Source organism: Cuculus canorus, chromosome 3, assembly GCF_017976375.1.
Source record: "Cuculus canorus isolate bCucCan1 chromosome 3, bCucCan1.pri, whole genome shotgun sequence".
NCBI lineage: Eukaryota > Metazoa > Chordata > Aves > Cuculiformes > Cuculidae > Cuculus > Cuculus canorus.
This window is the reverse complement of record NC_071403.1, coordinates 98,253,041-98,266,683: the sequence shown is the minus strand read 5'-3', so window position 1 is coordinate 98,266,683 and position 13,643 is coordinate 98,253,041. Positions and strand designations below refer to the sequence as shown.

General features: G+C 36.4%; 1 protein-coding gene across 2 annotated transcripts in view; it reads left to right on the top strand.

Annotated features, from left to right (window-relative positions):
* HAAO (3-hydroxyanthranilate 3,4-dioxygenase) overlaps positions 1-13,643 on the top strand; it is a 36,519-nt gene that overhangs the window by 12,393 nt on the left and 10,483 nt on the right. For both annotated transcript variants that reach the window (XM_054062960.1, XM_009559454.2), the window contains exons 3-6: positions 92-175; positions 1,823-1,929; positions 4,683-4,772; positions 5,312-5,355. In XM_054062960.1, coding sequence (XP_053918935.1) covers positions 92-175; positions 1,823-1,929; positions 4,683-4,772; positions 5,312-5,355 — 325 coding nt within the window. The remainder of the gene's footprint in view (positions 1-91; positions 176-1,822; positions 1,930-4,682; positions 4,773-5,311; positions 5,356-13,643) is intronic.

The window sequence follows — 13,643 nt, the reverse complement described above, 5'->3', positions numbered from 1 at the left end:
TGGAATGTATTTGTACCTGTGTCCTTTATATACAGAATATTGAGTACATAATGTTTTGGAGTAGTTGTGCTAATGTTATTTTCTTGTTCAGCTTTTTTACCAGGTTAAAGGACATATGTGTTTGAAGATAATTGAAAATGGGAAACAAAAAGATGTTGTCATACAAGAAGGCGAGGTAAAACAGGGTTCTTCATCTGTTATTGTTATACATAGATATGTTAAATGAATATTTTATGAGGTATTTAAAAATCAATTTATCCCCACTGTGCAAGTGAAGGCATCAGGATAAAAAAATAATCTTGAATGCAGTATAGCAAATTCCATGTAATGAACAGCAAGTGAAAATACACTGTTCAAGGTTTCATTATTTCAATAGAAGGCACTTAGGGTACCCATTCAGATAGTCAGGAATATATGGAGAGGATTACTTATTCCCCTGCATGGCATGTAATCTCCCATGTGAGTTCAAGTGGATCTGTCTTTTATTTACCTACTGTCATGTATTTACTGGCCACTCACCTAAACACACCATTAAGCAAATTGCCTGGAACTAAGAATGTTAAGATATTCAGCTACTTTCAGCCTTCTTCTTTGGTCCTTACAGCTACCCTTTACAACCATCACAATAACAGAACAGATTTAAAAGAGCAATTTATGGATAAAATTAATCCAGCTGTACTCAGTTTTTTTTCTTTATAGTAGTAGACTTGCTAAAGCACAGATTGCACTGCTGTTAATGAAAGTGTAACTAGGTGTGTTACTTGGTGTTACTACAAATTATTAGATGTACTACAAATGCCACTCATTACTGTTGTCACAAGCTTGAACTGCACTCAGTCTTTGAAAGGATTATTAGATCTAGTTGGGCCAGCCTTTATAATGGAAGACATATTAGATCTAATAGCTTGGTGTCATAAAAGCATTATGACATTTTTAGTGAAAAAAAACAGATCTACATTTTTCAAACCCATGGACTGTGAGATTCTGGTAATACACTTCACACACTTCAGCAGAAGTACATCCAGATGATATCTTGTCGTACACTAGAAGCTTTAACAAAAAAGAGCACACAATATCCTTAGTGGGAAGGCTGACACTAGTCTTGGTGGGGCACTATTATTAGCTCCGTTTTGCAGACAGAGAAATTGTAATGACTTCCCCAAACTCAGATAAGAAATCTGTAGTGCTGAAGAACAGTTTGGCACCTTCTTACATAGTCAGATAGCTGCTAGAAAAAGGTTATTCTAAAACTTCAGTAATGGACTTTTCCCAACAGAATGTTGCCTATTCACTTTGTCACTTGCATGAATATGTACCCCTTCGTGTTTCTTAATTATTTCTAGAGAGAATAGTAGTCCTGATAATGCAATCACAGGTGCTTGTTGTGTTGGAGGGATACAATGGGGTACAAGTGTCAATGGTTAGTTTAGACATCTTCTTGAGCTGACAAAAAACTTGCATTTTATTTCCATTTCTGCTACTGAGAAATTTCAGTAAAGTTATGAATTCCAGAGTAACTGGTTAGATTTTCATTTCACTTGTGTCTAGCAGTGATCAAACCAGGAGGAGAGCACCTGAGTGCCATAAAGATGATGCTGATTCCTGAGTGAATGATCATCATTCACTGAGAAAGCAAGAAACAGGAACTGCTGGGCTGTGATACCACAGAGGGTACAGCTGTAAAGGAGCAACACAGGATACATGAGGAGTAGAGGAAAAGTAGGGCAGTGAGCAGAGGACTTTACAGACTGGGGGACAGAGGAAGGACAACACAAAGAACAAAGACTTTCTGACACTGATGCTTTCCCCTTTTGTTGAACAGATGTTCCTCCTACCTGCTAGGATACCTCATTCTCCTCAGAGATACACAGACACTGTAGGTCTTGTGATTGAGAGGAAAAGACTGAAAACAGAAATTGATGGGCTCAGGTGAAGTATAAACTGATTTGTAACAAACTAATTTCTCATGTCAATATAACACTGTATTTTACTTTCCTGATAATTTATCAGATTCACCCAGGCAATTTTGTATTATTTTTATCCACACGTCTATTTATCTTTACACACATAAACAGAGATCGCATTTAGCATTTGATTTAGTTAAACAAGGAATATGTTGGAGTGTCTTAAATGCATGTTGTGGTTATAGCTATCTACTTATGTATTGCCTGCAACTGTCACCTTCAATTTTAAAATCTCAGAGTTCTGTAACAACACAAATCAAAAAAGACTTATTAATTCTGGCAAGTAGAACATTAATTGCTTTGTAAGCACTGAAAGCAAAAGGATGATGAGGAGCTTTCTAGGGGTGTGTGTGGGAAGCTGGAAACAAAAGTCAATTTTATTAACATTAACCGCTCTACGTTGTACACACACCTCTGCCTAGCTTTTATTGCCTGATGAAAACATCATCTTCGAGTAAGTGAGAATTTTACTTTTTATTTCACTGGGAAGAGGACTAAACCTTGTCCTCTGGTCATACCCAATTTAGAAGTCTAAGAAGGCAAATCACAACAGTAACATTAACCAAGTTAGAAAAGCTGTTTTGATATTAACTGGATAAAACTGATCCACGGGAGTTTATAGGTATTAGTGTAATACCCATAATGTACAGTTTCTGTCATTTTGCCTACACTTTGGGTTGTTGCATGGGCAGATTCAGAGAAGGAAGACTGCAAATATGTGGAGCTAAAAATACATACTTTTTCATTCAAACAAAAAAAAAACAGTCTAAATAAAAAAAAAGAAGAAACTAAGAAAAGGAGCATTCAAATAATCACCCAGTTGGATTCCAAGCTTAAGACAAATATTGTTCGATTAAACATTGTTCACCTATGTACTTGTCCCTTTTCTGCTAAAGACAAATGCTGTTCATTTAAAACATTGTTCTTCTAGTCACTTCTAGGCACAGGTCTGTGAATCATGAGTGCTTGCATTATCTTAACAATATGTATTTTGAGGAGAAGCAATAGTCCAGTCATTCAGATAACAATGTCTATTTCTAATAAAGGAACTTAAGTAGCTTTAGGTAACTTTAAGTAAAATAACATACCTTCTGCATGAAGTCTGTGAATGGCATGAATTAGAAAGATGCTGAATGGCTTCTTAGGGATCCCAGGTAGATATGGAGATTTGAGTCCGATGTAGTCATGCTTTTGGGGAAAAAGTAAACTAAAAGCTACCATATGTTTTGCAGGTGGGAAAAATAATTGGATTAACAAAGCACAGTCTTAAATGAAAATGTCTAATCATGTGCCTGAAAATAAATCACTTGCAGGTTTTTAGTGTCCTTGTTTTCATACTGACATGATGAACAAAACCACCAGTTTTGGAAGTCAACCATCATGTCATACTTTTGGACCTACATTGTCTCTTTGTGTGCTCCTGGGAGAGATGGATATTTTTACAAACAACCTCTCATCTTCTAAAACTTTTTTCACTCCCAGCCACCTGCAAAGACTGTACAAGAGAAAGTCATAATAAACTTTGAAATATGCAGACTTAAGGCCTGATATTATGTTACAATTCCATTATTTACCATGCCTAGAAGCCTCAGTCATAAATCAGAGCCCTCAGCATGCCAGTCATTGTACAAGCAAAGAATAAGTAGCCTGCCCCGGTATTTCAGCCTAAGTAATGATTATATGCTTTGTACTATAAGAAAAGTGCACTAGCTAATCTTAATCCTATGGCAAACAAGTACAGAAACAACTAAGTTTGATGTTACTTGTGTAGTTGGATTCTTTAGCACCTAATAAGGTGTGAAGACCTTTTCAGCTGTAAAGCCTTTTCACAACTGAGACATTTGTAACATCTTCATTCTCTGTGTTCAAAACTTGTGCTCGTACCACAGCTTTTTCCATATTGGAGGCATTAATAACATTACTCTTTTCCAAGGAACCTGTTTATGCAAACCTTCAGGAACCAGGGAGCTCTTAGGAAGTTTCTAGGTAATATATATATAGATATATAAGATAGACATGGATACACAAATACACATACATGCACAGTATAATCCTATAAGCCTTGTTTCCCTCAACGTGCATTACACTGACTTTAATCCAAAAGAAAAGTAGGACCTATTTGCCATTCCACAGACATCAAAGAATGCAAGGGAAGCACTAAGTTACTCTTCAGAGAGGTGAGCTAAACAACTCTTCCCAAATTTGTGAAGCTGCCAAACATCTGTTTCTTTTGCAAACAAGTCCATAAGCCACCTTGTATTCTTGTCAGTCCATACAAGAGCAACATGCAAACCAACTCTCTTAAATATGAACCTTTATCTTATAGCTGCAGGGAAGCAGTTGCTGGAAATGGTATTTGGGGCCAGTTAGTTTTGCAGTAAATGCATTCAAAGTGAGAGCTCTTGGTCCCAAGGGACTATGGCACCAATCAATTTCTAGTATTGAATCTGGAAAATTTGCTAAAGAAATATGGTGATTTATCTGTGGTTGACCAACGAAACTACAAGGCCCTCAGTAGAAGTTTGAGCAACTCACCTACCAGTCAGCTAATCAGGGAAACAGAAAGCTTCCCTAAATAACTGTTCTTCAGAATAAAGTGCAGTAGGCTTGAGAATAACATATGTTCACACATATCAAGTAGTTATTTTTTTTTAATAGACTGAAACTGCCCGATCAGTTACTTAATAAAAGGATTGACTAATATTTTTACTTTGTCAGATACTATGTTGGAGAATCAACTAATGTGCTCTTCGAGAAATGGTTTCACTGTGATGATCTCGGCACTCAACTTAAACCAATAATTGAAGAGTAAGCTTTTGGCGTGTAAATTTTAAAAGAATGGTTAAAATTATCTGACAGATCTTCATCACTCCATGACTTACATAGTTAATTTTCTATTTATGCTGCAATTTACATAGACTTGTTAATTGCTGCTTTACAAAATTTTAATCATATCTTGTATACCCCAAACTCATTTAATCTGATTTTAAAAAATAATAAAAAAAAATCTAGTGTTCCTCACATCTATCTAGAACATAATTTTTGAACAAGTAAAAGCATATTGCTGCTAAATGCAAAAAGAATTGAATTAAATATTAATGAATTGATGGTAGGTTAACTAGGTAAAACACTAAATTGCCTTAAGGCTTCCTTCACTCTTAGTTTGATCTAAGTACTTTTAATATATGGGGTTTGTGAATAATCAGGACTGTGGCCAATTTGGTAGAGACCTGCTTTCTAGGAAATGTGTGAATGTCATTAATTAAATATTTCATTTGTCTAGTCTTTGTTAGCCTATAGAACATGAACATAACTTTTTACTGGTGTTTAAATGTTTATTGTTCCAGGTTTTTCAATTCAAGACAATATCAAACTGGAAAACCAAATCCAGGTAATGCAAATTAATTTCAGAATTACAACAATTATTTTATCTGATTGAACAGCAATGATTCTGTTCACATAAAATGGCCCATTTTCTGTTTTCCTTTCTTATTATGTAAATTAAAGTTACTTTGGGAAGTAATTCCTTTCAATACACCAACCATAAAAAAAATCCATATATACAGTTAGCAACAGCATCTTGGTTGTTAACGTCGTGCCATCATATTGATCTATCAGGCAGCTGTACAATGTGAAATCTCATTCTCTCTATCCTTGCATGACATCCAAGTGTTATACTAACAAAATTTCATTTTTTGGCTGTGCAGAAGATTTTTGTTAGTTGAATCTACACACTCTATACCTACTTGTACTCCTTTACCTATACAAATACACTCTGATCTTCTCTTGGGAAATAAGGACATCAGGAGAAAGACAGATATTTTTAGTTCATGCAGGGTCTGATCCTTTTAACATTTTATTTCCATGCTGTCTTGCTCTTCTTGGTGTTTTGTTTTGTTTTTTTAATTTTGCCTCTGTTCGTGGGTAGTGATTGCAAATTCCACATTGGAGCAGTTGTAGCTCCACTCGAGTCTTTTGTAAAGAGGCGTTGGACATAGAGAGAGTGACTGGTAAAGAGAATTAATTTATTAGTATCTTTAGGAATCAGTTCTCTCAGACATGATGGTTGCTTTCTGTGCGGCAACTGAAGTCTCTGTTGCAAGGGTACTTGCAGCAGCATCTTCACTTGGAAACGACCCACTACTCTGAACTGTGTACAAAAGAGTATGCTATGTGACCATTTTTTGTGCCTGTGGGAACAGGTTCCTTGGACTATTTGCAAGTGTTTTAGTTAGGTGCAACCTGGTCAGTTCTGCTGCAGGAACAACTCCGTGACTGCAGGAGAATCTTCATGACATTGTCAGGTTCTTAATTGACACAAAGAAAAGCACCAATCAGCACAAGCCCAGCAGGCTCTGCCTGTAGGATCTGTAGAATAGTCTGAGGTTACTACCTGGAGGGTTCCTGTACTAGTCAGCCAAATGCTGTTTTGAAGGCCACCAGTTCAGTCAATCCCATTGCTCAACTGGATTTGTTGTTTCAAATCAGCCTCTTGTCTAATCTGTGCGGATGTCTGACTGGAGGACATCCTGTGCCAACCAGGAAATTTATGGCTTAGGTGCACTGCACGTGCACACATGCACATCCATTATACCCAGCTATGCTACTGTTACAACTACATGACAAACTTAAATGTCATCCTTCAGTCACACCCATAATTTATATTCCAAACCTCTTGCCACAACTTAGTAATAAATTTTAGTTCTCATCTCTAAGGATTTTTTTTTGTCCTTAATCTCCATATTCATTTCTGAATATTTTAAGATGATTCATATGAATTACTCCAATGGAGACAAAAGTTCTAGTAAAACATTATTTTCACATCTGTCCAATTTCTTAGTTTGATAGTCACCATGAAAATGTCACTGTCTGTCGTCTCAATCAATAATGGAAACAAAGTTCTTTCTCAGATCCTAAAATCAGGGAAAGAGTTTTTTTGCATGAATATCACTTTCTTAAAATTGACTAAATTGTCATCAAAATGAAAAGTTCATAGAAGAGTCCTGTGTATGGGATAGCAACCTTACAAGCCCCTGCTATTAGGAAATGGTAAGCTAGTCAGAAGCCCTGCCTGAAAGACTTTGCAGCTGAACCAGATTTTGACATTGGCTCTCCTTGACTAGAAAATGTAGCTCTCGGAAAAAGGCTCTGTGCTTCTTACAAACAAAATGTTGTAATTTCAAAGATCTTACTTTTCTTTATATGCACCAGCAAGATATGTGTATTCTAATTGGAGCGTGTCAGCTCTGTAACGTTATTTGAGTGTTGGGTTTTGTTGGCTTTGTTGGTTTCAGGTTTTTTGCAGGGAGGTGCATAGGGCGGGTGCTGTCTCTCACTGTGTCTTCATACAGTATCTAGCAGGGGAACTATAGTTTCAGATGAAGCCTCTAGATGCTGCTGTAATAAAAAAAATACCATCTTACACATTCTATCCTTCTTCAACAGTGATTTCCAATAAGCATCCCTCACCAGTCTGAGCTAAAAGCTTATATGTGAGTAACAAAATAATTATATCAGTGCAAAAAAAAAAAAAACAAAAACAAAGATCTATATTGTTAATGTATTTGCATAAGATTAGAGCTAAAGAAGCTATGATATCAGAAACTATAATATATCTTAGCAGTTACTGAAACACAAAACTCAGAAACTGTTATTGATAAATCCAATATTAAAGCTCTTTCCTTGTAATTTATTCAAACGCTGTAAAAAGGCCAAAAGGTGTGAGAGACTTCCATTCAAGCTGAAAAAAGTTTTTTTTAATTAAGAAAAAAAAAAAGGCAAGTAAACGTAGTTATTTTGCTCAGAGCTCAATACATTTTTTTCCCTGAATGGATTCTCCTTTTGGATTGTCCGCTAAATCTAGACAACAAGTATCTAAAATGCTCTTGGCTTAACTCTTCCGACAAGCAAAAAGCATTCAACAAAGCTTTCGACAAAGTTACATGACAAGCTTTCAGCATGGAGAACGTATTCATTTCTCCAGTTTTCAGTTCTCACTGACAATACGAAGCTCAAAGTCTCAGTGATGTCTTATCCATGAGGAAAATACCCTGGACATTTAGTTACAGAAGTTTGAGCTAGCAGCTCCTGAAACTGTCAGTGAAACTCATGTTTAATAAATAAATAAAGAAATCAAGCAAAGTTTGACTGAGATCTGAGTAAGCTGGTAATATGTTCCTTCTGGAGGCATACGCAACTGATAGAGAAATAATGCCTTAAATTTATTCCCTCAGCGTCTCTTTTTTCTTTAAGAAGCAGAATCCAACAACCATCACAACACTTGTAATGTACAACAAGCTACCAGTTTCTCGTGATGTTTCACTCAAGACACATTTTAACAGGATTTGAGCTGTCTTATGCAGAGATCTGGATTTTAGCCTTTTCTTTCAGTTTTCTTTTCTGAAAATCCATAACCCACTCAATTTAAAAGTGCCAGCTGAAGCCCTCTCAGGCCAATCTCTACATAAGCCTGAACTAGTGTCTTCCATTTTTAGGGAGAAATAGAATAAAATTGAAGAAAAACATCTTAAAAGAAACGCTTGATAGGAGCCCACCCATAGAACAAAGCTATAAAGAGAATCAACCAGGCTCCAATTGCTTTATAAAAATCACCACGTCAAAAAACATATACCTAAGTCCCAACTTTTCCTTGATCCATTTATGGTTTCCGGCTCAGCCAACAGTAGGATAAGGCCCTCTAAAAGCAGACTCTATGAAGAGAAAGCAGTAGCTATTCAAAAGATAGATTTTTAGAAGAGGGAGTCAAGTACCATCAGGTAAAATAGTATCAGAAACATATATTGTATGCAGCCCTTACTTGAGGCATCTTCCCTGAAACTTTGTATTGTGTTACTAGCCTCTTTTTGTTACCAGGTGTAGAAATAAAGCCTGAGAAAACTCTCCTCCTCCTTTATCAAGAAGGGTGAATATATTTAGGATATAGTCTAAACATGGAACACTGAAGTTATTTTAGTTTTCTTAACACAATTCTTGACCTGAGTTTTCACAGTTACCAAAACAACTCTTGCTACTTTCAATTTAATCAGATTGGAAGCAAGATTCTTTCAAGGTTTCCATTTTATCCCAATTTTATAGGCAAGAGGACAAGAGATGGTTCAGACAGACAAACCCCAGTTCTAATAAACAGTGATAGCTGAATATTTTTGGCAAAAGTCTCCAGAAGTTCAAAAGGTTATCCTGCCATTGGTCACTGAAATAATTCAGGCTTCCTTTATGTGACATTTGATGGGTAAAAGTGGAAGAAAATACTTCTACTGAGTTAGGCTCATTTAAAAATGATCTTTAAGGACATTAATGGTATAGGCAGAATGTCAGGTTTGTTTTTCCAAAGTAATTAATCTGCTTCTAGCTATTAATTAAATTTTAATTCCCATGAAAGCTTTATTATCAGTGGGCATAGAGATATATAATACAAGTACGAGATCTGTAGTGGCTTCACAAGCAAAACTTTCATCCATTCTAGGTGAATCTAAGGTAATTTACTCTCTAGACTTGAAATCTGGTTTATATTGTTAGAATAGAGCACAGTCCTATGCTTGTGATTCAGAGCAGACGAAACCTAAGGATCTGAATGAGTAAAATAAAATGGGTGCTTGCTTCAGTCACTTGGAGTAGAAATATCATACAGCCTAGGGCAAGATCTATAAACAAAAGTTTTCTGGTTTCAGTAGAGCTATTAAACAAGTTATAATGGTGAGCTCAGCAAATCGGCTTCTGTACTGTCATCCTCTGTAGCTAATCCAGTGAAACCTCTGTAGACAGTATTTGCTGTTCACTCTTGTTTTACTGGTATACAAAAATGAGCGGATCAAAAGAGAAGAGTGTTAATAACTGATAATAGTACAATTCTCTGAGACACTCTCTATAACAACTTGAATCAATTCATTTTTTGTATTATTCTTGTCTCTATTCTGGCAAAAACACCAACATAAACACGTTGTTCATCTTTGTCTTCTCATACCTAAGTCCTTTAAGTAAATTCCTAGTCACGTTAACATCTCTCATGCTCATGAAGACCACCCGAACTGCAAGGGGTACATAAGTGGAAGAAGGGAATGGGATCATCTCATATACACCTCCAAACCCATATAACTATGCATCCTCTCACTGGCTTTATCCATTTCACCTCCCTTCATTTTTAACATCTTTCACACCATAACAGTCCCCAGTGAGTATATAACCAGTACTGGAGACAAACGACCTAAGTCAACAACATTTAATGCACAAATAAAGTAGAATTACGGTGTCTGGAGTATGGCTGCTATAATTCACCATCTGAAAACTTGTACTAAACTTTCTAATCCTAAACTATAATGTGTCATCCAAAACCTAGGACTGCAGGCTGCACGTTCTCTGGAGCCAGGAACACTCCGAGAAATCCATTAGGCTCCTATAGCCCAGAACTAATGACAACAGTAACCAAACAAAAAGCCAGAAACAAGTCTCCGGGAGGAAGTCTCCTTCTCCTATAATATTCTCATCTGAGCCTCATGAAAGAGAGGCAAAACATAAACTGTAACCTCCAGGAGCACTCCTAATGCTTCACCATGGGAACCAAGCCACTACTGACCTTTAGTCTATAATGTATACAATAAACCTATCAGGGATATTAAACAAAATGCCCTATATAAAGTTGTTTTTCTTTCTGTCCAGACATTAGTGAAAAAGAAATCTAATATTTTTAAGACCTCTAAAGCTCAAAGCAGTTTACAGCAAGTATGTCTTCTTTAATAAGGTAGCTTCTTTATTCCTTATGCTCTTAAATGCTCCCCAGACAACAACATCTGTGACAGAAAATTCACTAATGGAGTCAGTCTGACATTTTCACTAGTGTTTCTGAGGCTATTTAGTAGTAATAGATCACACACACTGTAAAAATCCTTGTCTCACAAATGTAGTGAGCTCTCAACAATTGTTACAGTGAAATATCCTACAGTTATATAAATATGCTCACAGTTACATAAAAAGCAGATTCAGAAACAAAAATTAAGATTTCTGATTTTAGGATTGGAACATTAATCAGTATTTCTCAATACAAATTATCATTCTTAATTACAGTGACCTAGCTATATCACAAGGAGCCTTCAAATAGAATTATGGCCTAAATCTTGCAATGTTGTTCTAATTTATTCCCTTCCTTCTGGCTGGCAATATCTTCTTTCGAAGAGGCTATATTTCTTTATTACAAACATATTTTTCAAAGCTTTCCTTATCAAACTTCCTTGTTTCAATTAGGAAAAAAAAATGTTGTTTAGTTTCCAGCATAGATTTAATAACACTAAGAAAAATGTGCCTAGAAATAATTACAGGGACAAGTCATAAATTAGTAGTCATGCCAATTCTCAGGGCACGCTACAAAACCAAATACATTTACACAGGGAAATGTATGGTTACACCAAGTGAGTGCTGTATTTTCAACTAAATGTTTCTGCGTCTATACTCAACAACAGTGAAATGAACCAACTACCTCCAAAGTAATCAGTCACTGTCAGTGCTTTCACTCTGGATTTGTATATGGAATGAGGTAACTACTTGTTTTTTTCAAACCCAGATACCTGAAATTATATCCCTCAGTCCACAGGGTTTATCTGAAAAGGTATTAAACTCCTACTAGTCTCGTTGATATTTTTGTTAACATTGAGAATAAAGCAGAATTTTCATAGGAATTAGGTAGGCACATATGGGAAAAACATCCCAGGGTATATATTATTGCTGGCAATGGCAATTAAACACAAAATGCTGCTGAAATGTCACATTAGAAATGTTCATTATGACATAGTATTCTTTCAGAGATGGAAGGAAGGATTAGAAAGTGGACAGAAATAAATGAATACCTAATTCTAAAATTGCTTGTGAGCTCCATATCGCTTGGTTGAACCGTTTTGTGCTCTTTTAAAGGATAACAAAACAAAGAGGCTGCTTCACTTTGGATAAGGAGGTCTTCCGCTTTTACAGAGGGAAACACTGTTTGTAAGGGATTTTCTTAATTCTTTGTGTGGAGATGGGGCCGCAGCATGCAGGGATGGACTATTTTGGAGGCAGTGCAGTGACTTAGGAAGGAGAGGCTTTTGTAATTACTGAAAACATATAAGATGATGCAAAGATTTGAAGTCGGTTCCGTCCGGAATGTGCTGCCTAGGAGTGAAGGATGGCATGTCACTGAAAAATACACATTTTCATAAAGCCAACATGTAATCAGTTTGATAGTTGACACTATTTCAATATATTGTATTTCATGTGCTTTACTGCTTCTTTCCTTTGCAACAACTGTAGAAGAAATAGGGTTTGCAAGAGAGCTATGGGTAGAGCTTGGAGACAGTAGAGCTCAAGAAACACTCTGGGAGAGTGAGGTGGTCTGATTTCTTGATAAGAAAGTCTTAGGCACGTCACTGAGGTAGGGAAGAGGAAGCTTCCATGTAACATGCAAGTTTGGGGTAAGCCAATACACCCACATATATCTGGTAGGCTAGTGAGTGTCCTCTTTATTGCCATCAGAAGTATGGAATCCTCATCAAGTTCAAACTCTTCCTTAGATAGTCTCTGTTGAGGCTGTAACTAACTGTATGTTCACTGGCTGTTTTCTTGTAAGCTGTTACACAGCTTCATATTCTCAGTCTCAGTGCAGTCTTTATTGTTTAACTGAAATCAACTTCCTCTAATACCTGTAATTTCCTTTTTAAAATATTTATGAACTTATTCAGTACACATGATGTATTTTTCAGCTTAACATGGTATCATCACATTCTAATTTAAAGCTGAAAAAAGCTATAAAACCCATAAAGAACACATTGCTGTGATATTAATATTTAATAGTAATGATCTACAAAAATGTACTTTACTGTCAAACTATTTAAATGGATCTCCTGAACATGTAAGAAAATATTTGATTTGATGTTTCACTTAGCGATACATTACTCGGAGATACATATGCAAGACTTTTAGCTGATTAGCTCAGCATTACCATTTTCTTGCATTTTGCTGGCATATTTTTAGTTTCACCATCATTAAACATGTTGTCTTCTTGTCTCGGTATTACTAGGGTGTAAGAACACCGGAAACTCACCAACTCATATTTCCTGAGATCCTTCTCATTGTAGCTGATTAGCTCAAGTTCACAAACACTAGAGCTCCTGCAGCTTTCAGCATCATGCAAGAAATGTGTCAGGGTTAAATGAGGACTCAGTCAAGAAGGCTATTAAAAATGTCAGACACATGACATGTTCTTCATCATCACAACACTATCTTAATTGTTCTGCAAGAACAATTGTTCTGTAAGAAGTAATCAAATCATGGTCCTGGGTCGCGCTAAAGGTTCATTTCATGCAGACTCAGCCTTCATTAGGCTATCACTGGGCAAGCGTTATTAACATCAAAATCAGTAATAAACTAAAACTATCACAGACCAGGGCCCGCTAACGAATGTTAAAAGACAACTCTTGTCCTGAAAAAGTTAAAGTCTAAATTAAAAAAGTCCACCTTTACTTGAAAGTAAATGAAACTTTTTCATGGAATCATAGAATCATAAAATGGTTTGGGTTGGAAGGGACCTTAAAGATCATCTAGTTCCAGCTCCCCTGCCATGGGCAGGGACGTCCCACTAGATCAGGCTGCCCAAGGCCCCATCCATCCGGGCCTTGAACACCTCCAGGGATGGGGCAT